Here is a 27326-nt window from a genome sequence, read left to right on the forward strand (position 1 = left end):
GTCACACACATTAAGAAAATTGTCACCAAGCACCCTCTGTTGTACAAAGTTAGTACAAGAAAAATGATACATTTCCATTTTACTGTCATAATGAAGAAATTTGTTGCCATAACCGATATACTGAATAGATGCGGCAGCTGTTTCATCATAGCTGTAATGGATGCCAAATGCAGTCACATTATTAGCTACTCTTTAAAAAAAACCACGCATATTTCAAAACAAATCTCACATTGATATTTTCTATATAACATGAGCAAACCTTTAATATGCTCACGTTTCTTATGTCCACAGGCAGTATTTTCTTGTTTGTGTCAGTTATACACATTTTAACATCATCTGGCCATACAGTCACCACACTGCTAAAGGCTACAGGAGTTATAAAACTCATCTTTGAAAGGGAGTTGCTCCAACATCTCCCAGGAGTCGCTGCCTTTTATGACATTGCTTTTAAGATATTCTGCAGATTTCAGAGTTGTGAAATGGCTTATGAAACTACCAGCATCCTACTTGCACTCCATAGGGCGTATAAATTCATTCTCCAACACTCCGGACCAGGTTAATAACAATTTATAGCGAGAAACACGCGTCAGTTCCCTTCATACCAAATTATATACTTTGAGAACTCAAAGCCTCTCTTATACATACTTTTTTGTTATTTACATCACACGACTTGCCATTTTATTTTATTTTTAAGCATATCTAAATGGCACTTGTTAAAGCCACTGTGTACATGCTACCTATCAAAAAGTAACCACACGAATCGATGAATTAAAAAGAGCTTTGCATTCACTGGTAGATTCTTCCCATTCAGACCTGAATTTAAACAACCAACTGACCAACTAAAAAGCTCATGCAAACTGATGGGCTTCCACACTAAGTTGAACATATTATAGCTTCAGTGTTATTGCTCCCCAGGAGAAATAAATTCTCAAGTAGGGAACGCAGCTTGAAAGAACTCCCTCTTAAGACCCGTAGTCTTGTCCTGCCCACGAACCTACAAGATTCAAACATTCCCTGCTCATTTGCAAAGGATCAGCAATGCATCCAAGATGCTTCCAATACTCAGTAATAAATAAATAAAATGCTTCTTAATTTTGACCTGTAGGAATATGCAAACCTTTTCAGGATAATTCTGGAACACAGTCCCCCTCTCAGACATTACCCTAGGAGCAGGGGTGATGCATCTTTTACCCAGGCTCTTGGGTACAGTGTTTCATCTTAAACAGCTCAGGGCTGTACAGACTGTACAATGGTACTGTGACACGCAAAGCGGACACAGCAGACTGAATTACACTGTCGGCTAACAGGGAAAGATTAGTGTCACAAAGGACAATACAGCCAGTGAAGAATAAAAGCAGGTTTGCACCCTTCTGAACATGACACCCCCCACACAACACTACCACGAAGAAACAATCTGTCCTTGTTTTACTTCCACACTTTCACGACTGTTTCTCTGTGCAAAGTCGAGTACCAAATGATTCCATGTCAAACACATAATCACCAGAATCGCTCAATATATGAGCTGTCTCAGTACACTGAAGAGAGAGTCCTGGCTGAGAGGATTAAACAGAAAAATACATCTCTCCTCCTCTACAATAACCACGGAGGCACACATGCACACTCACCTCTCCTTCTCCGCAAAATCATTTTGTAACTTTTGTTCTTTTTCAAGGGCTATATTCTCCGCTTGGTTCTTCAGGGTCTGTTCATATTCTCGGATTTTCTCTTTAAGTGCTTTTATTGTAACCTCTACAGAAAAACAAGAGGAGAGGAATGAGTTTACACAGCTCCATGTGGTTCCACAACACAAGGCTTTCTTTACCCTGTAGGCTCAGTGTGTTTTAAACTTCAGCTCTTCAACTCTGACACAAAATCAATGGATATGAGTCCCTTTGGAGACCTTTTACTCCCTAAATGTTAAATTGAACTTTAAGTGTTTAGGTTGAGAAGGATCAATGGAGTTTGCTGGAAAGCAGAATGAAGAAGGTTCCTCTAACGTGAGTCTAAAAAAAAAGAACTAAAAAAAAAAAAATCAATTGTAAAATATAATACCACCTTATTGACTAGTCTCAAATTACCTCGCTGTTGAGTGAAGATTAATAAAATCCCAGTGTAGGTTTAAGTATGCATTTACACATAGGACAGTTAATTCACATAACTGTGCTCATGTAAAAAGAGGCAGTTTTACTACGGTTCATGCACAGATGCAATCTAACACTAATTGAACACATATCTGGGATACAGCTAGGTTCTGCTTCACAACTGATGAAAAATACGGCATTGAAGATTTAACTGCTATATTAACAGTAGATCAGATTCAACAGACACTCTGGAGCCCTTCACATTCTAGTTGCTCTAACTGCCTTGTCATAGATACCAGGTTTTACGCACAAGCATTAACTATTATAACTTTCTGAGTGCACTTGTAGCCTTCCAGGGAATTTGCAGAAACCCTTCTCTCAGATAAAGAAGCTATGTTGCTTTTACTGTGCCTGGTAGTGGATGAGAGAAGATGCATCAACCTGTAGAGTTACGGCGCAGCCTCTGATGGACAGCATCTTGTTACATGCCCTGATCCGTTCCTACGTGAAAGCCCTTTGATCCCACCCACAGGAAAGGACTGAATCCTTATAGGGCTCATAAGAGGAAAAGCAGGACATTCACCAGAGTACGCTTTGTAACAATAATGGAATTTGGAAAAAGCGTTAGACTGCCAGAAGACTCGCAGCTAGCAATACATTTCAATGTACTTACACAGAGATGGGGGGTTTTACAGACATCAGCTTATTAACAGATGCCATTAACAAGGCTTTAGGAAAAAACACCTTTGGACATAAAACATTTCTCATCCTGTAGAAACATTACAGAAGGACAAACTCTACTACAGACTTGGGAAAAAAAAATCTCAATAATATCACACAAAACCATGCACAATCCTTTCAAAGTCTAGACTTTTAGACTTGACTAGAGAACTGTAAAGCCAGACACCACATAGCTGGTGACAAGGTTTGCTGTCTAGGAATTACACCGAAGGCAGCTTGGGCCACTGCGATCACAAAAAAGCGGGGGAAGAGTGGTAAAAATGATTGCTAGCACACCAGCGACTTCTGAATGAAGGAGCGAGATTTTGCCAGCTGTGCAAAAATCAGATGAGGCTCATTAGTGAGTAACAGGCCGTGAAAAGGACATGTCACTTTTTTTTTAAGCAAAGGGAAATTCTTCCCCGAGATCTGGGAAGCAATACAAATTCTGATCTTTTCCTGAATAAGCAAAGGATGCTCCTTCACACAGACAAAAGGATGCTCATTCATACGTACAAAGGATGTACTCTTTGTACTGGAGACACCTTTGCTCCAGGTATTTTCAGACATAAACCTGCAGAAGTATTCAGGTATATGGAGAAGCAGAGAGCAAAATAGTCACATGGAAATGCATACAGTTGCATCTTGACAAGTTTGAATGTTTCATTTTAAAAGGAAACAAAACTACAAAAATTAATGCAAGAAGTCCACAAATATGGGAAAAAGTATGACTTTTGTAACAAACTCTGTTTTTACATTTAGGCACCTAACAATAGATGTGTTGGACAAGCACAGTTTAATCTTCTACATTGCTTGAAGAACTAAGTGTCTTTTTTACTGTTCAGGTCAGCTAAAGCTTGTTAGCCACTGCCATTTATACCAGTTTTGGAAAAAGTTCTTATGAGCACCGTATAGCTCATACACAGCCCTCCAAACAAAGAGATTAACTGATCAAAGCAGCCTTAGCTACCAAGGCTTCTCCCTGGATATCTTATTAATCCCTGTTTGAAACAAGAGTGTAAAACTATTTCACTGGAGTGAGAAACAATGCAAAGACTACAGTGGCAAAACAGAAGGGAAGTTAGTGCACAGCCGGGAAAATAAAAAACGCCACTTTATGAGTGGTTGCAGCAAAAAGCTCTGGTAGCCAAGATCTTTTCCACTTTCTGGGACGAACCCCTATGTCATGGCTGGATGTACAGGATGCACAGCCTCATAGTGAACTGCAACTATTGTACATTTCCAGCAAAAATACTGTTGGCCTTAGAGCATTATGGCTCCCACATGACATCTTTTGCATGACGTCCTGAATCCTTGCATGCCCTCTCCGTAGGTCACACCCTCTACGTTAAAACAAAATACATAACTGCATATATGCTCCTGCTGCTGGAAATGAGATATAACACAACCAACTTGGTTGCTAATGTAGCTTTCAAATGTTACCCACTTGGGTGCAACAGTTCCATAATATTAAAAGAAAAAAAATTCTCCATTTTCCGAAATGCATAAAAAATTTACCTTCCCACCACCCAGAACTGAGTATTAAACATGGAAATGAAAAGTCCCATGTATAGGCAAGTAGGTGTACAACTGAGCAAATTTTGTTTCCTGCTGCAGGAAACTTTCTTCTGAATCACAAGAAAACTTGAACAGTCTTAAAGACAACAGGCTTTAAATCTCATTGAGATTTCCACGTATTTTCATGTACTCTGGTCTCATTAAAACTTACTTAAATAATTAAACAGTATTAGCTTGTATTTACATTGCTCTATGGATAGTCTCTAGAGTAAATATAAAGTATATATGCTGAATGTACTCCAGTAACACATTTCAGATTTAGATAAGGAAAAACAGAGTACAGAAAAAAATTCCATTTTGTACAGATTTTTATGTGTGTATAAAACACTAAATTTTTGTATTTGCCCGTGAAAAATGTGTGTACTACAAGTACCCACACTCACATCCAGCTTGTTATCAGTAGTAGCACCATGTCTCATAAAATATCTACATATAACTTCAGGCAGGGGTGTAATTTTCACGTAGTGTTGAAGGTTACAACTGAATATTCAGAATAACAGCTCCATTCTCTGACTTGGTGCTACAGAAGACGAAACTTTTAAAGAAATCCTATCATATGGCTATCATAGACCATTATACTTTCTTTACTGAATTTCAATGCTACTGTCAACCCTACCTGTAAGAAATAAAACTGAATTTAATCCATGTCTTCAAATTTCAGTATGCATTAAAAGCTGGTAAAAGAATACGTTTGCAACCTACCCTGATTTTTCACCTCGGCGAATTCTTTATTGTATTCCTCTAGAGTTTCCCTAAGTTTCTGGTTCTCTGTTTCAATATCGTGCATACGTTGAACCTTCAGCTGAAGCTGCTGTCCTAAATCCAAGGCTGGAACTGGATCTGAAAAAGAAACAGTAAAATAAAATGTAAAGTAACAGGAACAATTCTGTGACTGAAGCAGTTCAGAGCACAAGTGTCCTTTTTTCTCTATTAATATCCATTTTAAGTGCCAGTAAGGCTCTACTTTGAGTTATTATTCCTGTAAGTTCCTCACCCCATATCCTGCAAACTTCAAAAAACAAGAGACAGCTCATTGTATCTATGTTACCTTTAAACTGGGGCATGCCTTCCTCATCCTGGCGTTAATCCACAGGGCAGTGTCCCTGGGCGTAGACAGTCATCATGTGAAGGCATGTGAGAGTCTTAAGTTTCAAATTTTCGTTTGCAAAATGAGAATTTTTGGGTAAAAAGCAATCAAACTGCACGGCTCACTGGCAGCTAGTGTCCCTCACATACCTCTGCTTCTGTGGGAGTGAATTTCTGAAGCAAATTGTGCCCTCCTGCCCTGCGGAGCTCAGAAAGGTTATTTGGTCATGGAGATCTGAGCTATACTTTTTCTAATTAACAGATCAATAATAATCAGAAATATTGCGTGGATGTAATTAATTCCATGAACCTTGGGTTTTGTGACTCTTACTCCCTCTTCTTCTTATACTACTAATCAAATAGAAATTAGAAATTATTTTGAATGTCCTCTCAGTCTTAATTCTCTGATGTTCGTCCTCTTCTGCTGAACAGAGTCCTTAGCACACACCTGACGTGCACACGCGTGATTTATCCTGGGACTTCTTCCCACTCAGAATAGGAAAATGCTGGAGTCTGATGGACTTTAAAAGATTATTGAATACATTTCTGTTATGGGCGCCAGCATCTCTTGTGAAATGGCTGCAAAGATTTAGTCTCCTGTTGAGGAATGCTAAACACCAAACTCAGTGGATCAACAACAGTATATATTAGGGAGTTCACTTAATTTTCAACCACCACAGTCATTAATTTTTCAGACCACCCTCGGTCTCTGGAAACACATAATAAGTCTATTGTACCTCTGTTAACACATTAAGCATGAGTCTGTGTGTTTTTTCAATACGCCAGCGTTGTTTCATAGTTTATAAAAGAATAGTACTGGGTTATGTTGAGCTCAGAGACATTATAAGTAGCAGCCTGCTGCATTTTGTTACTTCGGTTCTTCAACAGCTTATGGCATTACCCTGTTCATAAGACAAAATCTAGGTTGCTTGTCATCTGTTCTCTGTACATACATAGTTTATGACTACATAGCTTTTTCATTTATGCTTTTTAGGCCAAATACTTTTCGTTATTATTATCTGTATTAAAATATTTATAATAAATCAAACTTAAAATGTTATTATGGCAGAGACAGGGGGTATAGGTAAGGAATTAAATATAAAGTTTAAGTCACAGCAGTAGCATGAGTTAAAGGCCCTGCAATATTTATGTATGGTCCAATTAAGGTACGGGCTGTGACAACATCACCCTTCTCCCATGTAGGTCTGCCGATCTTTATGTAGAACGACCGTTTTGTCACACTTCTGCAGCTCAGCACTTCTCTGAAAGAGCTAGCCCAGGACATTTATCTGCTGAACATAAAGAAAGGCTGGATTGTCTCAGCCTATCCACGTCTTAAATTGTTACAGGAACCTCAAAACGTATCAGGCAGGGATCTTAAGCTTCAGCTATGATATTTCTACAAAATAGTGTTAAAACATCACAATGAAAGAAATTGAACTTTACAAAATTGTGGGTGCACTTTTTCCCCCTCATTTTACCATGCCCATTGCAAAAAGCCAGGACACCCACAAGAGGTATTTTGCTCAAATACACAGGGCTTTTTATATTTAGATCAGTAAAGAAAAGACAAAAATACCATGGGCATTATAAAGTGAATAATGACTAAACCTTTAGTCAAATTTGCAATCCCTGAGAAGCTTTATGTACAAAATGAAAATGCTTGCAATCTCATAATTATTCATCAGGACATGTATATTTAATTTAGCTCTATTAAAGGTTAATGTTCAAGTAGCAAAACAGTGGCAGAACAAAAAAACGTAAAAACAGTCTCTGTGCATTAAACTTCAAACTTTACTAGAGCCTATTTGAAGGACTAATGGCCTGCAGCCACTAAATACTGCTTAAGGACATGTAAAAAAAACCCATGGCTGAAGCACCTCTTAAGCTTAATTTTTATAAACTGCATTAAAGAAAACTAATCATTGCATGACAATAAAATGACCAAGATATTTTGGGCAGAAAGACAAATACTTCATTTCTCATGGCAAGCCCTAACATGCTCTTTAATCTCAAAAAAACTAACCCCCCATGATTTCTGAAGTATTTATAAACACCAATTAATCTGAAACTAGTATAAACCTTACAGTCAGAATGACTTTTTTCTTACCTGAGTGGACTGGATTTAAAAATAAATATAAATACTCTCCTTTCTCCAACATACGCATGCATGAAAAAGCATACCTTTTTATATTAACCAGACTGACAAAGTATGTTTCATGTCATTTAACAGGAGGTCACTGAATTTTTAAACAAGCAATGGACCAAAACTTTCGATTCATTACACAAACAACAGGCATACACATTTCAAAAAAAATCAAGTGGCACTAGCTTATGGAGAGAGGCAAAGAAGAAAATGCCTTTTTCTGCAATCTAAAAAAAAGAGAAAAATCATCTCACTTCACACTTCAACTTAAAAAACTCATCACAAATTATTCTCGTGGTTTGAATCTTCTCTAGCTTTCAAAAGTTCAGAATTCCTGCTAGGCACAAGATAAATAAGAAACGAGAAAATTGGTAAAAGGAATCTGCTCATCCAGAACTTTAAAAAGTGTTTAGCAAGATCATTATTGCCCAAGAGTATTGTGATGTCTATTTTTGTACTAAATTTAGTGTATTTTTTTCCTCCTACTCTGTTCTACTTTCCTAATCCACTTGTTGCATACTATACCCACAAAGCAGCCCTTTGCATCACGTGTCTGTACGTAGCCCAGCATGCCTGGATCCCATCCCCGATAAGGCTTCCTCCACGCTACCATACGAGAAATAATAACTGTCGTACTTTAAAACCAGTATCTGCAAAGCTCGTTCCTGCCGTTACTTCCCAATGAATTGCCTTTCGGTGCCATTTCACAAGCAGCTCCCCGAGCATGCCCTTGTGCTTACTGCTGTGACACACCACACCGGTCCCCTTGCAGATGAGCTCTATCCTCACAAAGGAGGCGGATGGATATGTCTCAATGAACACAGACACGAAAAAAATTAACGTTACAAATGGAACATTATTTTTATAGCAGTTAATACTTCACGTCAAACAAGCTAGTGCAACGCAGCCGCACTGACACCTCTCAGACTATTCTCACACCACATACACGCCCTGATGATAAATCTTTTTTGAATAGCAGCGCAAGAGAACCAGATTTTTTTTTCTGCTGCGTACGCATGTAAACTACATATTTGACAAACAATTTTAAAAGGACCGCAAAGATGGATCTCGCCAAACCAGCGCATTACATGACTAGCGAGAGGCAGCACCTCACCACGCGCAACCCCGCTCTGCTCAGACCAAACCCAGCCTCAACCCAGGAGATAAACCAGGCCCATCAATGACCACCTGAATTTCCAAAACGAGTTTCGTTTAAAAAAAACACACCAAAAAAAACATTTCTCCCTCATTCTGTGAGCTGGAAAAAGACACAGATCTTAATAATTCAATATAAGTGTTTACACAAAGAGCACTGTGGGTACCGTTGCCCTCCCCTGTCATTAGGCAGAAATGAATGCACCCCCTTGTGCGCGCTGCTCGCGCAATGACATCACGCTCCTGCCTGCGTTACTTTGCGCCAGGGCACTCTAGGCTAATGTAATCATACGATTACATAATTAACCCAGCTGTCTCATTAAGAAAATCAACTGGAATTCAGGGCATAATTAGTCATACAGCAATTAGCATGCTGATGAGCAACTGATGAAAAGCTGTCTCGATATGGAGTATGCTGGGACCACCCTCGTTATTTAAGAAAAGGGGGGGAAAAAGCCCACCTCAGCTCAAGGAAAATCAGCTCGGTCTGGACAGTTCATGGTTCAAAGGCCTTGGCCGAGGCTGGTTTTTTTGTGAGCTGCCTCCCGAGCAGCTCAGCTTCCTTCCAATCGCCGTTTGAACCTGTTAGTTAATACAGGGAGACTGATGGAGGGATGGGCTGCAGGAGGAATTTGCCAAATGAAGTGGAAAAACTATGTCATTGTTTAAATGTACAATTTGCAGAGCACTGTGGCCAATTACCCTCTCTCTCCATATATATATATATATATTATTTTTTAAGAACAACACTGCGGAGCACTGCTCAGCGGGAAGTTTCTTTAAGCAAAGCACTCTGCAGATGCCACCTGGGAGGTGCCGCTGAGCCGGGGGTGGCCAGGCCTCGGTGTGAGGGGGCCTCTGCCCGGGTACCTGCGGGAGGGGGGCGGCCAGGCCGCCGTGTGAGCGGCTCTGCCCGGGAACCGGAGCGAGCGGGGCGGCCAGGCCGCGGTGTGGGGGGCTCTGCCCGGGTACCGGCGGGAACGCGCGCAGCGGCCGCGGGGCTGCCCGGAGCCCGCGGCGGGCACCGGCCCGGGCTGCGCGGCGGGGCGGAGAGCGGCAAGGCGCGGCCTGGATCGCGCGGGGCGGATCGGGATGGGGATGGAGGCAGGCCTGGAGCCGCGGCCGGCAGCGCGGCAGCGCAGGGGGCTGCAGCTGCGGGCGAGGACGCTGGTGCTGTGCTGAGGGGAGGCTGCTCCCACGGCTCAAAGCCATCCCAACCAAACCCTTTCCAGGCACGGTGCGATGCTTAGAAATGTGTCAGGTGCTGCGAAAAAGCGTGCGGCGCCCGGCTCTTCCCTGCCCGCGGCCAGCGCGCTCGCTCTTCTGCTTAATTGCAAAATGTTTTCTCTGGTATCTTAAAATGGAGCTCCTGAAGAGACTTTTCCAAAACAAAGGACTTTTCCTAAATGCCCTCCTCCCTCTTCATTACAGGCCTGTAACACTGGAAACGTTAAGAAAGCAAGTTATGAAACAGTGCCAGAACTACAGGGGCAATTAATATTTTATATCACTGGAAATGTGTTTCCTAAGGTTTCGATCTAAAAATAATTCGTCGAAGGCAATGCGTTTCTTTCAACAAGACTGTATTTCTGTTGCCTAAACCACACTGTAAGCAAAGCTTTCTTAGCGATCGCTCACAAGAAACGCCCACACAAAATGGTAAGGGAGGGGAAAAAAATCCTCAACGCAACCTTATTAACGTAATTTAACTTTTTTTTAAAAAAAGCCAGAAGTTCAGCTCTGCTATGTCACAGTACTTTCATCATGAACTAAAAGAAGTTTTTGACTTTCTCAGTGCATTGCTGCTCAGCCCTACCACTGCTCGTTGCAATGAACGTTTCTTTTGGAGCCCGGGCTCTGGTTTACAGGCAGGAAGAGCAGGAAGAAGCTCTATTAGTTTTTGATGCAGTAAGTGCTTTCTTGGGAGGCTGCGTGTATCTGAAAATAACCTGAAAATGTGTTTTAGAAAAAGTAATAATTACATTGTAGCTTTTGAATATTCAAACACCTCACAGCATACTTAATTAATTCATTAATTATTCCCCAGAAATTTCAGGGGTAAATTGAAATAGCCTAGAGAGACTGAGACAAAGATTTCATGGAATAAATGATAGCTTTCCTCCTTTTCCCCTATGAGTCTGGTAGCCCAGGGACAGAAGAGTTATAGCTGTAATTCTGTTTGAAACAAAGCTCATCATCTCTCCAACTCCTCACTTCATAAAAAACATGAAAAGGTTCTTCCTTCAATCAAGAATTATACATATTTTCTTACTCCCCCATCCCACAGGACTGAGATCTCTCTCTTCCTTTCATTTTTTCCCACTTTTTTACAGCGTTCTCCTCACCCTCCTGCCGTCAGAGCACTGTAAGGGCTATACCAGGGAATTCAAAGCGCCCACAAGAGGGTGAGGGACTCTCATTTTCCTTACCAGCAAAAAAAGCAGAATCCCAAATTCTGCCGACCTCTGAAAGCAGTAAAGCAGCAAAGCAACCCTGATGCAACCCCTCCGTATGGGGATGGGGCGGGGGGAAGACGCAGCAAACCGGCGCCTTTCCTCCCCATTAATCACGACAAAAGTTCTCTGTGGCAGCACTCTCCAATGCTTGCGGGGTTAAGTGTAAATGATGTGAGATGGTATATAGCCAATTTGACCACAATCATATAGATCCCTTTGCCAGAATGTGGTTCTTAGATCTTGTGGGCTATTATTTAAAAACATCCTTTATTTATCCACCAATTCTAGAAGGGCTACTGCCGGAAAGATGCTCTGGCTCTGCCCCAGATTATGAGATGCATCTCTACCCTAGTATCCAAAAAAGTCAAATAAGGCAGTGTAAATGATTGACTCCTTAATGGATTGCAATGCAGTTCCCTGTATTTTCAAACGAGTTATCACAATAAATCCTCAGAAAAGTTTTTAATATTGAAAGTGGGGTATGCATAATAGGTGATACAGTATTTTATAGCACTATAATCTGCCAGCTGAAGAAGGACCTAACGAGTTACAAGAGAAGCCACTATAACTGAAACTGTTCCAGTTTGATCCTTAATATTCTAGTAATAGCTGAAGACATTGGCATTTACTGCTTGTACACTGAGCTCAGTGCAAAGCAAAGGACAGTTACAGAAAATCACTTGTACTCTAAGTTTCATTTCTCCTACTTTGAGATTATAAAAAGAAAAAAGAACGTTCCACTATGTTTGAAAGCATTTCTGCCACAATCATCCCTTCTTTCTCCTAAAAGCTTCTGAACAGACTTAGCACTAAACCCTCCGAAAGCTGAGGTTTATTCTAATTCCAGTTCACATTCCTGCAACCGAGAAAGGGAAAGTCCAGTATTCCCCATCACATCCACAGTCTCTTCTGCTCCGGGTATGCAGCACTGCGCCAGTCACTCTGGGGTTAGGGCTGCTCTAACTCCACTCCTTGAAGCAACAGCTTTCAAAGGGTGCTGCAGTTATCACCTCCAGGTAAACACAACCAGTGCCCACAGGGATATCTTCTCTTTTATACGGCACATTCTTCCTGCTTCTGTTCATTGCATCCATCCCCTCTGCACCTCCCCTCTTCCTTCCCTGCCTCCAACCTACCAAGTAAAATAGGGCTTGACAACCACACAATAAATTTTTTAAACTGTATGCTTTAGGGATATTTCTTCCTTCGAATATTTAGTCCAGCTTTTACAAAGGAATTTATCCAATTATTAATTCAACGAGAAAAATGAAAGAAAAAAGTATGTGTCAGACAAGCCCAATTTCAAGCCACATATTCAGGTAACAGAGCTATTTTTAGTTATTTTGACATCAGTTTCAAAACATAAGGATAAAGTGAATGAATACTGAAGATGAGAATTGGCCAGGACTTTGCGTTTAATCTGAAAATAACTATGTAATGCTAACAGTATGCCCTACCAGCGTGCATTCATCCAGTACAGACCCAAAATCGTATTTTATGCTGTGTCTCTGAATACACATCTAACCTCTTTTTCTCTATCACCTTTAACCTCAGAACACTGATCAAATACACTTTAAATGGAAGTCTTCTCTCAGCCCAAACAGCAATACAAGTCTGCAAAGTCTTGCTAAATTGTAAATAATCACAAGTAAATGGAGCCACAGGAGTAAGCACTTCATCTGACGCTGCTGTTAGCATGGGCTCCGTGGTGAAGGAATGAAGCTCGCTGTATGGGTGAGAAACAAATATTCATTTCTGCCTTTAGAAGTAATTCCCAAACACATATTTTGTGTTTTACTGATTACTTCTTTTAAAACAAGTTTGTGTTCCCTCAGCTAAATCATCGCTTGGAAAAAGACAGCCTTATACAGGGTAGTTTGAATTTGTAAGGCTGAACCGTGATTATACGTAAATAAAAATACTACATTTAATGATGAGTGTGTGGAAAACTCCCTTGGAACTAGCCTGCTTCTCCTGCAAACCCCTTAGTAAGACACAGCCCCCATGGCAGGCTGTGCAATTTATGATGGCAAGGAGTAAGGGAAAGATAAAATTTCCACTTCAGCCATCTTTCATTGTCACTGCTTTTAATTGTTTTGACAGGGCACATTAAAAAAAAAAAAATATATACTACTTCTTTTTACCCTCTCTGTTATTTTATACTTTCCGTAGATAGCGGGTCCTCTGAGCTAAAAACCACATCACGCACATTATATGACCAGACTTAACGGCAAATCTGACCACAACAGAGACCTATGAAGAGTCTCCAATAAAAACACGCATACGTTCCCTGTTACACTGTAGGAGTCATTTAGTTTCTTGATGAGAAAATTCCCATTAAGCAGAAACGAATACCATTTATGGTTCAACCCTCGCAGGCTGCGCACTCCCCACCAAACTGAGAGCAAATATTTTGCATTAACCTACCCTGACTCTCAAACATGTATATGCTGAAAAAGCGCATCACTTTTTCCTATTATATTCGTACCGGGTAAAACAGAGATGCAATACTGTGCCTCAAGTGGAAAGGCAGCACGGAGGAGTGAGAGAGGGGTAGGACTATGTTTCAGCGAAATGGAGCGCAGGAGGGGAGGCAGCCGCAGTGCGTGCGGAGGAGCGGCGGCGAGCGTGGGGTGCGCTGGGTGCCTGAGCTGGCACTGCTCCACGCACGGCCCCGGCACGCGAGTGTTACCTTGGAGTAAAGGGAGACACGGGAAGGAGACGAGCTTTCAGGTCCTGCCCTTTGGTGGCCGGCTCTTAGCGGTATTGCAAAAGATACACAACCAGCTTTTCTAGGAAAACAGCCACTGAACCCAAATTCGGTTTCGGTGTTGCCACATCAAGGTAGCAGGTTTTCTGTTTAAAGGCAGAATTCTTTCTTCTTTGCCTACACAGGAGCTGTGCTTAACAGGAGCCATACTGAAAACTGAGCAAATCCAACTGTGACATTGTGCAGGAATTGCACACTAATAAAGACACAGCATAAAGTGAAACTCTATTTAACCAGTTTATCCAATACTGTCACCTGGCATTCACTCTGGGTCTCCACATTTTAACATTTCCTTGAAAATTACAGTGAAGTTTTGTTATTCAAAAAAAAAAAAGTAGCGAACATTGTTCCTTTTTAAAAGAAAAATATTTAAATTTTAGTATTTTTAATGCTTAATATTTTTCTTTTAAAGCTTCAGAAAAACAGAAATATGAATATACTGTTTCTGCAAGGCAAGCCTGCTCCTCCAAACTCTTACACAACAGGGCTCCAATTTCACTTGAAGTGTGGTGCTAACAAGGGTGCTAACATAATACACTTGTTTTATAAAACTAGAGAGAAAGAAATCTTGTACAGATGGAAGAAAGCTTCCTCAAAATACAGACCCAACCTCCCTTTACTTCAAAATAAGTATATTCACAGTATTTTTAAAGATAAGTTGTGACAACCTTGTTGATTAGTGGCAGCATTCACTTTTCTCTAGCTCTCTACTGCATACTGAAAATAAGGCAATTAAATGAGAAAATTAATTCCATTAATTAGAAATGTTCAGTCTCAAGCAAGACAGAATGATCTGAGTGAGAATTATAGCTGTATAAATGTACATAAAACGTTTTCCTTGACATGTACTTTCCTTTAGGAAGGATAAATTTTGCAGCACAAACCAATGATAATGCTCTTTTAACAGTATCATAAAGCTGGGGAGAGATATGAAAAAGCCTGTTTCATCTTTTAAAGAGAAAACCCCTGATGTGTATAGGAAAATTTACAAGTAAAATACCACCCTTCCCACAAATTCCTTACTGGTGAGCCTGAGTGAAAACTCTGGTCAAGTCAGGAAAGAAAATCATTAAACTTAGCTGAATCCATAAAGCACTGTAGCTTGAGTTTCAATACAGATCACTTAATAGTAAAATTAAAATAGAAGCCCTTTTTAATTATATAAAGTGTGCACATTATTACTAAAGAGAGGAATACATGCTTTCCTCAAGAACCATAAAATTGGCTGCTGGGAATTAGACTTCAGCTGCAATTATTATATGGTCCTATAAAGGATATTGAAAGTCTGATAAAATTGCACCCTTGTCATGTAACAGTGATGCTTAATGCTAAATAACCACTCCGCAGCATTCCAGTCATAGCTTTCTCGAAACATCACAGCTCCCTTCTCACACCGAAAAGAAAACATGGGAGGATTTTGGAGCTAAAAGTATACCTAAATATTTGAAATACCAAATGGACACGTCAAAAGATATGTAAAGCCACACAGAGACAAAAAACATGTGATGAATGAATACTGACGGTCTTTTATAAAGGCAGGCCCTCCATGGATACATACCCAATGTAAACGATGACATATGATGAGAAGGAAATAAAAAAAAAAAAACCCAAAACCAAAACAATATAATGAAACAAGCCCCTAACTGCATATGCCTAACTCAGCCCTACCGCGTCGTGAGGAATACCAGTGCCATACCCTCCTAATGGATGTTTCCCTTTTCATTGCAGTATGTGTTGTAAACAGTGAGTATTTGTTATGCCTGCATACAGCTACAGGAGACTGGCCGGACTTCTGCTCGAGAACCTGGAATTTGCTTTTAGCAACACCAGTATGCTCCTTGGGTGCCTCTCAGGCCTGCAGATACAGCACGGGACTAAAACCTGTAGATATTTCTAATCCCACAGACTCCACTGCACACACAGCTTCGCCAGGGCAAAATTTTTACATGTTGTAAGAATATCAAAGAAATATTTCTCTGACACATTACATAAGGCATGCGCAGGGGAAGGCTGGACAAGAGAGAGATGGTGGAGTGTGGAAGAAGGGGTGTAAATTTTGCTCTTGCAAATGAAGGGAAGGAGAAAATTCTTTCTCCTGCAAAGAAGCACTGACAAAGTCCCTCACCATTTAGATCCTACAGCACGGGTGGGATATATGTCCAACCTTCTCCGTAAGGCTTCTGTCTGACTCTGCTGTTCAAATCCCAGCACCTATGATAATGCCAGGCTTCAGAAAAAAGCCTCTGCACAAAAGCATGAAAAGGATCCCACACAGTTCTTGTTTGACATGACTACTCAGTCGTGAAAAAAAACAGACCATTAGAAATCAAACCTACTCGCCTCCCAAATTATGTCAGAAAACAAGCACCCTGGGCTGCGTTAGTATGGAGATGGAGGGGCTGCAGCTTCTCTCCTTAGCATTGAACGGAGGACTTGAAGGCCGCAGGTGTGTTGGGCACGGAGGGGTTTCCTTTACAAAACACAGCTCTGAGAGCCCATCCCATGCCCACGCTGCTCGTGCCAGTGCAAACTGCCCGCACCCTGTAAGCGCCCGTCAGGAGCCTCTCCGAGTCATCTGCCTCTTCCCATGGCATGGGCAGATGTGCAAAGGAAACTGTTCACCTATGGGACATTACTAAGGCTATGAGCAGGGAACAAGTAAAGCAAAACTCACAGACCATAGCTGATTAACCTAAAAAACAACATTTCTGAGGCAACTGCGGTCTAGGATGAGCACGGTAAAGCCCCTGCATCTCTCTACGTACGCCGCACTTAACACAGCAGGTACTGGCCACTGGGCCACTACTCAACTATGAATGTGAAAGCATCAAAAAATATATATGTTAGCTCTGACTGAGCATCTGAAAAACCTGCCCTTTTAACCAGTTAAGCTGCAAACAAAACATTTAAAAATTAATTTTTCTTTGAAGCGTGCATGAAATGTGTTCCTTAAAAGGTAAAACAAATAAAGACTAGGGTGCACTTTGCAATGAGGCCTTAAAAGCCCTTAGAAGTATTAATTATACCTCAAAACCTCTCTTGAGGTAAGTATTTTGAATATTTTATATACAGAGAGATATATAATGTCAACGTTTTATAGAAGTATAAAATCATACACACACACTGTCATATGCCAACAGCTCAATCCGGCCAAGATTTAGACTTGGACTCAACTCCCTCTCACCTTTGGGTAGAGTTGTAAAAAGAAAAATCTGTTCAGACACTATTTGTCTACCGTTGAGGAAAACAAAAAAATCAACTCCCAAAATGTAAAAAGAAATGAACTGTAAACTTCCAATGCCAAACATAAAGAAAAGCTGAAACCACATACATTAAAGGCCTTTGAATAAAATTTATGATAATACTTACAGTGAACAGAACTGAAATTTGGTAGTGATATACTTTTCAGTAAGGCTTTTTTTTTTTTTTGGAAGGTATGAACAATTTTCTCTGTCCTTTAAAAGTACAAATATTGCTGCTTCTTGATGAAACTTCAAGGTGTATCTTTTTTGTTAAAGATATCTGAACCCTCTAACAAACAAATAACTGAGAATCACACAATATTGTAATAATATAAAATGATTCATACAAACATTAAAATGTAAACACAACAAACAGTTTTAAGAGAAGTCATGAAATGTGCCTTAGTTATAGTTCTTTCCATTAGAAACAATACTGGAGCATATCAGTTTCAGAATAAAACCACTGCTCATATTTAGCTTATCAAAGGTAGAAAAAATGCCCAGTAGCACTCACACTAACATAAGCCATCAGTTTTTCAGAATAAGAAAATAACTTGCTTACCTGGAACATCAATTAATCTCTTATAAACATTCAAGAAGGCTGCCTCTGCTTCTTTGCTTCTCTTACCCAATGCGTCAATCTAAAAGGGGTGATGAGAAAAAAAGGCTTTTAGACCTGTTCCAATATAACTCTTACACTCAAGAGCTATAAAAATGAACGAATATATCTCATATAAAACTAGTTAATACATAAAAAGGGAACCCAGGTCTCCTGTGTACAGCTCCTATGGAAGCAGCTTTGTAAGAATATTGCTGGTACGTTTGTACTGAATATAATTTAAAGTCCTGTTTCAGCACAACAGCAAGCATCAATATTTTTATGAACGCTGCTGTCTATTGTGATTCTTTACTTTAAATCTTTATAAAAAGCATGGTATTTGCCAGACAGGTTCTCTCCTCAGCAACTGTTTTCCTTTACCATTTATTAAGATCTAACACAACAAATGGGAACCACGTGCACTTCTGATGTCACGCTCTGCCTTTATTGTGGCAAATATATTTTTCTATTACTTCCGCTAAGCCTATGAGAGGATGTATGTGTTGGGTACCCTGTGATACTCAACACCGAACAACTGTGAGTCTCCTACATGCAAATAACCTTTCTAACAAAGCTCAGCCACAGACCCATAGACTCTATACTGTCTTGCACTCGTGAGCTCAAGCCATGCTCCGCTGACTAGCTTCTCTTCGTATCTTGTAATACACAAAATGCTAACCTAAGAAGCTGTCTGCCCAGGTGAGGCAAAATACTACCTCAGCCAATCTGTTATTTTCCTCTAAATGTGTATTTTCATCTAAAACTTCACTTTACAAGGAAAGGCAGCTTTATGGCTCTGAGAATAAAATACTTACTCCACAGCAACTTTTTTTTGGTAAACATGCATTTTCCTAATGTACTAGGAAACAGAGGATTTACAATTACTAAATATTGACAAAACCCAACCGAAATGACCCGAGACTAGGTCCATTGAATTACTACTCCAAAGCAGAAAGAGACAGAAAGGGAAACAGGAAAGCCTGACACAGTTCTGCAGCAGCTTACCAAAATCAGGAAACTAAAAGTATGGAGATTGTCATTCCCATATTTTAATAAAAAGCAAGGAAGGATCTGAAGAATTACATATACAAAGGCCTGATATCAATTCTTCTGTGTATCTGAAAAGCAGTTAATATTATGAAACCATTTAAAGGTGTGTACGTCAACATGTACTAAAAAAGGAAGGTCCTGTCTGAAAAACGTCCTTGAATTCTTTCACCACATTATTGATTTGGTAGATAAGGCAGAAACAATGGACAGAGTTTACTGTATCTGTATTTCAGGAAAGTATCTGATATTTCATTATACAGGAGGGAGATCTGCAGCATTAGAAAGCGTGCCACAAACCCGCCCGGCTGCCGTGGTTTGCAGGGTGCCCTGGCACAGGAAGCAGAGGGTGCCAGGGAAAGGAAGCGGCGCAGGGAGGAGGAGAGATAAGCAGGAGGGTGCTGCGGGGTCAGATTTGGTGCCACTTCTGTTTACTTGGTATAAACATGACTTTGCAAAAGGAAGGATTTTTTCTGGGGAGGGGGTGGGAAGCCTACAACGTAGATGATTAAAATAATGGAGGGAGTCGGATGCGAAGTGCACAGGAGCAGAGCGCGGGAACGCCACGTGACTTGTATAGATTAGTCTTATGGCTGATAAGTGACTTGCAGGGATCATTACAGAGAGGATTAAGGCCAGAAAAACCAAAGCACAAGGACAATTGTAGAAATTACACAGAAGCACAATGCACAACATATAAACCAAGAAAAGACTCGAGGGGAGGGGTCAAGGAGGAAAATAAGGACACTGAAAGCATCTGCACAGCGTTTGGCAGCAGCAATGAAATCTTGAGAGATATGGCAAGAGGTTGTATTGGAACACAATACAAGGCTGTGTTTAGGGAAACAAACCACATTCCTGTTTTGCTGACATCCCCCCAAAATCTGGATTAATTTACGTAGCTTGATGAAGGTGTAGCGTAACTGAAACCTGACCTCTTTGCAACTTATTCTTATCAATTAAAAAAAAAAAAGAAAGGTATTGGAAAGATGATAAACAAGCAGCAGAGGCCGAAATGCTGGAGGACGTGGAGAGCAGATATAGATGCTCAAGAAATGCTGGCCATGCTTGTCTTTTAGAGTGTACTAAGAAAGGCTGCGGAAAGGCACTGGAATCTCACAGGGTGTGTGACGTGCTGGAGAGCAAAGGATTGATGGTTGTGAATAACCCATTTATTAATTTGAATTTAAGCAATCACAGATGGACTGATGCTCATTAGGGAATGAGAACATAAGTAATTCGGTTAGAACATTTTCACACAAAGAGTATCTGAGTTTAGAATATGGAACAAACTGCCACAGGCAGAGAGGCACCGGGTAGTGTAAATCAATGCTTGGGAGTATCAGCCACCGTTTGTGAACGGGCGAGAAAGCGGGGGGGCAACCATCGGAAAGACTTTTGCAGTTGAGATATTTCATGGGTACATAAAGACAGGCTTTGAAGGCCAAAGCACACCATATGTTAGACTTCTGGACTTTAACGTCCCCACATACAATTTTCTCTCACTGCTGCTCAGCACAGTACAGCCAAATTTAAATTACTATTATTAAATACAATTAGCATTACAGAACTGATTCTGTACTGTATTTTGAAATATTAATTCGCCTCTTTTACAAAAACCAGAGCATTTAAAATGCTTGCGTTTCTGTGAAATAACAGGATGGATTTGTTTTCACATATTAATAAAGGGCATTTGTACTTATATTCTCCCTAAGTATTACAAAAGGTACGGTTTATTCACTCCTTACCAGTCATATAGTGATTGAAATATAAAACAGAATTGAAACAGCATCTTCCAAGGAGAACAGAGACTTTCTGACAGAAGCAGTTAGTAAATCACAGGAACTTTCACACCTTTTTTTCCCCCCAAATTCAGAACCAGAATTCCAAGCAATCCCACCAGGCAGAAAAAATTTTTTCTTTTAGTTGTTAAAAAATCAATCAGTCTGGTTTGAAGTTATAATACAAATGAGCACCACAACTATTTTATATCTTAAAATAAAATTTAGAAAAAGCACCATGTCAACTTTTAACTGGAATGAAAAAATAATTAAGTATGTCAGCTTCCAGCTGCATAAGGAAATAAGGAAATACAGGCTGGAAAAGACATCAAAAATAGCAAAATACAAATGAAGTCCAGAAACAGAGGAAAAAGCACTGAAATGACATGGAAGTAAGTATTTGGAAGTTCACTGAAAATTTTTCAAATCAAAGTAAAATTGGGTCGGGAGCCAACAAGGACGAGCTGCAATCAGCTCACATTAGAACAGTTGGACTACATTATAAAACTCTTGCTGAACATTTTTATTTGACTCTAAAAACTTCAAGGACCCTGCAAGAAGTCAACTTATAATTACACTAGCGTAGTCTTGACATGAGCTTAGCTCCAAGTCTTAATTTATCTAAACCAGGCCCCATTATGTCTTCTCTGACTAGAAAGAAACAACAGTGACCTCTGTATTCCCCACCACCCCCATAAACATATGTTCACTTTTAAGTTTTGGCATACTATTTGTCTTGATAATACCACTGGCGCTATATTGAGATAACAGAAATGAGACACGAGGAATCCTCCCTCCTTAGCACACTCTTCATCTCTAAAATATCACTGGAGCTATACGGAGGGAGCCGCAGCGAGACACGGGTTTGAGAGCAGTCCTCCCTTTATCCACCTTATTTTTCCAGGTCAAGTGCTTTCATGAGTTGTGGCTCGGGGTACCAAGTTCATCCCGGAGGCTGAATGACATCCTTCCCCTCCATAATCATCTCTCTCCAACTTGCCCATGAAGACCTCCTTGGTCTGCTCCCATTCTCCACTGCCAGAACGACAGTGTCATGAGGATGGAGCCAGGCTCTTCTCAGTGACATCCCTTGACAGAACAAGGGGCAATGGGTGCAAGCTGGAACACAGGAGGTTCCACATAAATATGAGGAAAAACTTCTTTACAGTGAGGGTGACCGAACACTGGCACAGGCTGCCCAGAGAGGTTGTGGAGTCTCCTTCTCTGGAGACATTCAAAACCTGCCTGGACGCGTTCCTGTGTGATATGGTCTAGGCAATCCTGCTCCGGCAGGGGGATTGGACTAGATGATCTTTCGAGGTCCCTTCCAATCCCTAACATTCTGTGATTCTGTGATTCTGTGTGACAGCTGGTTGCCCAATACTGCTGGCACACTACTCCAGTAGCATGGACAACCTATTTTAGGAATGCTTGGTGACAGTCTAGTATCTACCACACCTGGCTAAAATGAAAATATTGTCAATGAAATCAGTGGTTTTATCTCCACAGTTAGGTAAGCACCATAAGTCTGGTCACCTATGTCAGGGAAGAGGCTGAATGTAGTTTTCTCTGAACATTGCCTCTCTGCTTTTCAGCTATGTCCAGTCAAGTTCAAAAAGATAAAAGCAACATCTATGCCTTTATTTTGGAATCTGTCACTCTTTATGCATAAGAAATTTCAGCATTAAAGTCTGATGTCTACTGCCCCACAAACCACCTGGATTCTGTATTCAGGTTTGCAGAAGTGGGATGCTCTTCTGTGCTGGTACGTGCCATGGTCTCACCCACTGCAGTCAGACAGAAGGCTGCCCAATTGTATTTCTGAATTTGAAGATGAAACAGGAAGATAAAGCTCTTTGCATGGACACCTAAATTCTCTGAATTTACAGGTACCAGCACATTAACACATTTGCAGACCAAGAGACCAGCACATGGCCACAGTGTGCTGTTCCTGGCAGATCAACTTGGATCATTCAGCACTGCTGAGTTTTTCTTTCGTTTTTCGGCAACTCAGCATCCAAAGACAACTCCTCAGTGAAAGGATCACACCGCTTTCTGTGTCTGTATAGCACTACTGAAGTATTGGTGATTTACTCGCAGTACGAATAACTGTGTATCCCGTGTCTCAAACACAAGCATTCACACAACTATGCTAAATATGAATTTTGTAGTCTTAACTCTTCTACTTATCCTTATTGCTCTTCAGCTGCAATTCTCAATCTCATTAGCCACTTTAATATGACAAAGTGTCATATTAAAATGACACTTTAATGTCCTGCACCCAATCCAGAACTAACTTACCAAGTAAAAATAAATTATTTAAAACAGAAGTTATTTTTCTGTTCTGATTTTTAATAAATGGATGCCTTAACGAGACACCCATCTCCATTCCCAAAGCTCCCTTACACATCTTTTGTCGTATTATTTTACATCACAAAGTTTTTTCATTTGTCTTCCATTACTTTGAGCTACCAAAACGCCATTAAGAATTGTAAGAAACATATTAAAGGGGAAAGCATGATAACAAGTCATTAACGCACCATTATTTTAAGCCGTGCTATATTCTTGAATCAAATGGCAGTTACAGCAAGCATTATTAATGCTGTGCAATGGCATCAGTCTTCCTTTGAAGCCATTACAACAAAGCTGCTCTTTCATATAAAACAGCACATCAGTTGCTAAGGTGGAGCCACAGCTCTCCAACACACTCTGTGCGTGTGGATTACGAAGCACGCAGGGTATGGGTGCAGTTGGCTTTAATTTCCTTTCTTAATACAAACAGATATCTACATTAATAAATTAATAAAAATATTATAATTTTACAAATTAATAAAAATATATAGTTCCTCATCCCAGTTAATTTATTTTGCAGCTGACAAAAGAAAAAGTAAAAATACTATTTTTTTCTCTGCTGCAATTAAAATATTTTTGAAGCAAAATTAAAGTGAAATGATTCCTGTGCAGCTGCTTAAAGCATATGGTGTGTATTTTAGCTGTGCTATAAATTCTTTAACAAAAATAACGGCTTCACAGTGGATACAATACCAACCTGTTTAACAAAGCTGCCTGGGTGCAGTGCATAGGTATGCTACGAGGGAAGAGCTTGGGAAGAGCATGCCTGCCTCACCAACTTGTTGGTTTAACCTCAAGTTAAGAAGAGAGCTTTCAGAGGGAGTCAAATCCTTCAACTTCTCAATTCTGCTTCCCTTCACTTTGAAACAGCTGCAACCTTGAACCCTTGAAACCTTCTCTTCCTTTCATGCCCAGATAAATCCTGATTTTCCCAGACAAACAACGCTGTCATCCCCTGAGGAAAGCTCAGCTCCCGTGCTCTCACAGGACAGCTTCTTGTTGCTTTTCCAATCTTTGATCTTCCTTCCCAGTAGAACAGCCCAGCCCAACGTGTGCCTCAAGATATTGACAGCAGAATGACAGCTTTGTTTCAACAGCTTTTACTATTTGCCACCCTGCCTTCAGATCGTTGCGACAGTGGGTCCGCTATCATTGCTGAACCCGTCCTGGATCCTTTGATAACCCGTGTGTCTCCCTCCTCATGCCCCTCTGCATTTCTGAGCAGCGTTTCCTAGTTCCTGCTCTCACTCGACTCCTAATCCATCCGTCGGGCAGGCACCGAACAGAGCAGCCCTGCTCTCTCCCCCTGCCTCAGGCCACGGGCTCCAGCTTCTCTTGCATCAGATCTAGCGATCACACTGTTGTAGCATAATTCAGCTCACTGACTCAATGAAAAACTAAGCAAGGAAGGAGAGGAAGAATTTATTTTCCATCACGCCGGCAAACTGAACTGACTCATCCTGTGCATTTGCTAGACTCAGCATGAGGGAGGAGGTGGGCACCCAGGGCTGGGGCAAGGACACTTGCCCATGTCAGTCCTGCACTGGCATGGATTGGGTATAGCGTGGAACCAGAGTGTTAAACTGTGCATGGCAAAAGGAGGGTCAAAGTGCCAAATGTTATGAAAATTCCCTTCCATAACTATTCTATCAATCAATCTTTATAGTATGAAAGTGTATGAACTTTGTTAATATATATATTAGCTCACATTATACACTGTGATGTAATGAGGTAGTAGAACTTTACTCGAGACTTTGGTATTGTTCATGCAAAAACTAACTAACAAACTAAAGGACAGCCTGGCCCTGGAAATAAGGACTTTGCTTCGTGGAAGCTTAGAGCTGTCCATGAAGAATAAAGGATATCCCTGGACAACCGAGATAATGCCAGCATCCTAGCCCCTCTAACACATTATTTAAACCCTCCCAGTGTTTTCTGGTGTCGTAGATAAGTAACTCTAGCAAGACTGACTCCAGGGACATCTGGATCAATGGGCGAGCAGCAAGAATGCTGCAGAAATATAGTTGATTTGCACAGTTTTACTCTGATCAGTAGTGTGGGTGTTAGTGATCAGTCAAATCATGTTGCACCTGAACGTTTGAGGGGTGTAAGAACCCTGTGTGAAACCACATTTGGGGTGCCCCAACTTGGCTGAGGCACACCATGCACACGAATTTACCCTTGTAATTCTATACTTTGCATCCTAGCCTCGCTCCTTGGTCAGCAGGGGCCAGTCGCAAATTTTTGTAACACAAAAAAGGTAAAACGTATGGCATGAAGTAAGAAAAAGACGACCTCCAAACAGGGGATGCGTACTTCCCAAAAAGCTGAAACAATATCTTTCTAGAGAATAGATCAGCAAAATATTTGCTATGCCACTAACCAGGGAGATGTCAGAGCTTGCCACTTTTGATCCTTGAGGTTCTGCAAGAGCACAAGGCAGGATGGAGAACATCTCCTGCTGCGGCCAGCCCAGCCATGCTTGGTGTGGCAAAGTGGGGCAGGGGATGAACAAGAGAGAGCGGTGCTCCTGCCAGGGCCCAGCAGCCTCTGCTATTCGACATCACCTCCAGCCTCCCAGCAGGAGAAGGAGCTACACAGTAAAGTGAGTGGTGCTTTCACCTGCCCGTCAGCCTCTCCTCCTGCCTCTGTGAACAGTGACCTAGAACCCACAATTGCTTTTCTCCCTTATGGATAATCCAAACTTCTGTTTTAAGTGTTTTACAAATTAGGGCAGAGGAAGCCTTGCGAGAATGAGCTCATTAACTGCCTTTGTGCAAAATCCACCTGTACATACATACCAAAATGTAACCTTTCGCTAATATTTTATATTGAGCTTACCCTCTTGCTTCTCTATTACAGCAAAGCAAGACCAGACACTGGCTCGTATAGAGCCTCATAGTAATTTTGTAATAAATACAGGAATAATTCTGTATTTGGAGAAACAGGGACTGGATTATAATGACACCCAGCAGAATACCGCGCCCGACACAGCCCTCCCATCCCCATTCCTTCCAGCACACTTCAAGCTCTCTTTTTTCTTAAAGGATGAAAAGAGACTCCTGACACTGCCAACTCAAACGGTGCTGCCTGTCTAAATTTTGCATAAATAGTTTCCCACCACTGTTAGCATTTCACCTAAATGTGTGGCAGCGGCATAGCGGGCCTTAATATAGACAGCCCACCAGCTGCCAACAGAAATTTCAGCACTTTGTCAATTATATAAAAATAAGAGGATTTGGGCTGATCCTCCCCAAAGTTACCCTAGTAGTAACTGCTATCTCAGTACAACTTGCCTGCACGCCGGATGGGATGGAGATGAATATGCAAGAGCTTCAGAAAGGTGCACGGTGCCTACTGCTTGCTTCAGGTGCTATATGTTAGCTTTGGGACCTTGCCTGTGATCCCAATAGCTGAGGTTTGGGCTAGGAAGGTATCAATATGGGAAGGAGAAAGAGGTACATATAGGAGAGGCTCTGACTGTATTTGAGAGGTTCTACAGTTTTGTCCATCACTCTGGAGTTAAGCGTCTCTTCTCTCGGGGATGTTTTTGACCCAGCACCCTGCAGCCCAGTGCCGGCAGCAGACATCCTACATGCTCCTCAGGGAGAGCGCATCTGCCTTTGAGATGTTGAAGTATATTTAAATCATCTTCCTCAGGAAAGATGTTGTTTAAACTGCAATCAAGCCAGCCAAAAATAAATAAATAATCATTTACACACTTGTGTAAACAAAGAAATGAAATGCTGCCGAGCTGCCGCTACCCCAAAAGCATGCTCTGTGCCTCTCTCCCTTCCCCGCTCGCATCGGGAAACAGAATCGAGACGAAGCACAAAACCATCCCCGTGCTGCTGTTATACAAGGCAAATCACCCACCACCCATGCCCCATGGAGTGGACGTTAAAAGAAGACAATTACCTGCCAAAAATATTCGATTTACTCCATTTTGTTACGCGGAGTGGTTTAGTGTGACTTTCATTGAAAAGCAGGAAAGCTCTGGGCCTAAATCAGCACGACGCGAGCTCTGAATTTTGATGTATGCTGTTGACTTCCCCAACATAGAGCAATTTGTAATAGCTTTGCCACGCTGTTGTTTTCAAAGCTCCTGCTACATCACAAGCATTTATTTCTGACCACAAAATTACATTTATTCAACAGAAAGCAGCTCAGGGTCTTTAAGAGGTTAACTTCTGGAGTGTTTGGCTGCTCTCCAGCCTCTGTACTAGAATCAGTGCTAACGCAACAGCACACAACAGCACCCAGGCTAGCCGTGATTAATAGAGTGCTGAATACGCTGCTTTCCACATACACACA

At 41.1% G+C, this 27326-nt stretch overlaps 1 protein-coding gene across 3 annotated transcripts in view; it reads right to left on the minus strand.

Annotated features, from left to right (window-relative positions):
• The window catches only part of CUX1 (cut like homeobox 1), a 276370-nt gene that overhangs the window by 132702 nt on the left and 116342 nt on the right, over positions 1-27326 (minus strand). For all 3 annotated transcript variants that reach the window (XM_068415819.1, XM_068415820.1, XM_068415818.1), the window contains exons 4-6: positions 17797-17875; positions 5082-5219; positions 1626-1749 (exon numbers count right to left, since the gene is read on the minus strand). In XM_068415819.1, the coding sequence (XP_068271920.1) occupies positions 1626-1749; positions 5082-5219; positions 17797-17875 (341 nt within the window). The remainder of the gene's footprint in view (positions 1-1625; positions 1750-5081; positions 5220-17796; positions 17876-27326) is intronic.

Source organism: Nyctibius grandis, chromosome 18, assembly GCF_013368605.1.
Source record: "Nyctibius grandis isolate bNycGra1 chromosome 18, bNycGra1.pri, whole genome shotgun sequence".
Lineage (NCBI taxonomy): Eukaryota > Metazoa > Chordata > Aves > Nyctibiiformes > Nyctibiidae > Nyctibius > Nyctibius grandis.